Source organism: Mandrillus leucophaeus, unplaced genomic scaffold (genome assembly GCF_000951045.1).
Source record: "Mandrillus leucophaeus isolate KB7577 unplaced genomic scaffold, Mleu.le_1.0 Scaffold287, whole genome shotgun sequence".
NCBI classification, from domain to species: domain Eukaryota; kingdom Metazoa; phylum Chordata; class Mammalia; order Primates; family Cercopithecidae; genus Mandrillus; species Mandrillus leucophaeus.
The window spans coordinates 3,329,004-3,330,657 of NW_012102998.1; the positions used below are offsets into that span (position 1 = coordinate 3,329,004).

At 30.0% G+C, this 1,654-nt stretch overlaps 1 protein-coding gene across 1 annotated transcript in view; it reads left to right on the top strand.

The window, feature by feature from the left end:
* The window catches only part of VEGFC (vascular endothelial growth factor C), a 61,776-nt gene that overhangs the window by 21,488 nt on the left and 38,634 nt on the right, over window positions 1-1,654 (top strand). The window contains exon 4 of the mRNA XM_011985557.1: window positions 1,034-1,185. Within this exon, the coding sequence (XP_011840947.1) occupies window positions 1,034-1,185 (152 nt within the window). The remainder of the gene's footprint in view (window positions 1-1,033; window positions 1,186-1,654) is intronic.

The window sequence follows — 1,654 nt, forward strand, 5'->3', positions numbered from 1 at the left end:
GTGAAATTTCAGCAAAGGCCAAGTCACGAGGCTTTGAAGTTTGTCATCTTTTTTATCACTGCTCAGATTGCCATGAAGACACCAAGTAATACATGAATCAATTATAGTTAAATGACCCAAGTTGATCTTATCAAGCAGTTAGTGGGCAGGATTTCACTTTTACCATTTTTACTGGTAATTTAGAGTGTAAGAACCCTAGGAATTTAAATCTACTTAGTTTTACTTAATCAATGATGTATTTGTATATTTAATTTAAAACATTGTTTTTGGAGAAGGAAGAGAAAAAGAGAAGTTCTTCATCCATAGATAAGGTGTTCAGAAGGAGACCAGTTAAACTAAATTTTGACTATAATTCAGAATTGTGTAAAATTTCCTACCTTATTTCAAGTTCATTATTTTCATAATGACTTTATCAAGATAGCAGAAACATGGCTTTATCTATTAAATTATAAATGTGTTTTTTTCTTTTAAACATAATCAGTTTATAAGAAATAAATATAAAACTACATTGAGGTAGAAATTTAGTAAAAATTAACTCTACATCTATGTAACTTATGTCTGTGTATTCAGTTTATTTAAAGTAGGACATAACCAAGCATTTCTGGGTTGTGTGGCCAATAGCTTTGCTCTTAACTCACAAAGATGCTTCTGTGTGTGACACTTTTAAAATCCCTGGGATATTTTAAATGTTCATGTCAAATAATCTATAACTTTGAAACAGTTCTTTTTTCTTGAACACATTGGTCTGTCACATCTCTGCTCTGTAATCATTAGTTGGTTATCCTAATTCTAATACGCTTCATAACTAGTGACATAAGATAAACATATGGAGTATTTATTACTCTGATAAAAGATACTGGTTAGGAGCAAGACAGTTTTTACTTTGTAATCATAAAAACATAGCATCCTGCATACATTATTCAGTATTACTTATATAGAGCTAATCTCACTCTTTTTTGGACTCCAGTATTAACCATAAAAGTGCTTTATAGCATCTATATAATTTTTTCTTCTTTTTGTCCCTTCTTTGTAGTTATTTGAAATTACAGTGCCTCTCTCTCAAGGCCCCAAACCAGTAACAATCAGTTTTGCCAATCACACTTCCTGCCGATGCATGTCTAAACTGGATGTTTACAGACAAGTTCATTCCATTATTAGACGTTCCCTGCCAGCAACACTGCCACAGTGAGTATGAATTAAATCCATTTTTTCTGCATCCTCTACTAATATTACATTATTTTCAAGTAAACATAAGTTTATTAAAATAACCTTTGTGAAATTTACTATAACATACTCTGCTTTGTGAAATTTACTATGACAAAACAAAGACAAAATTTGGTATAGTATACCATGAAAATAAACTGAAAATTAAAATTCAGTGGGAAGTGCATTTTAGAGGCAAAGTAATTCACAAAATAAAAGAAGTATGTCTGTGAAATAAAACACATTCCACCAGTGTTCATAAAATATCAGTAAGGTAGCTTAATTGATTTAACATCCCTGAAATCAGATATGCTAACTCATAAATCATATTAAAGCTCAAAACATTTCAGCCTTGATAAGATTTTAGGCCAAAACAGAAAGTAAATGTAAATAATTTTATATCTATTAGCATTCAGTTGCTTTCTTCAATCTTAAATATAAAAATATATAT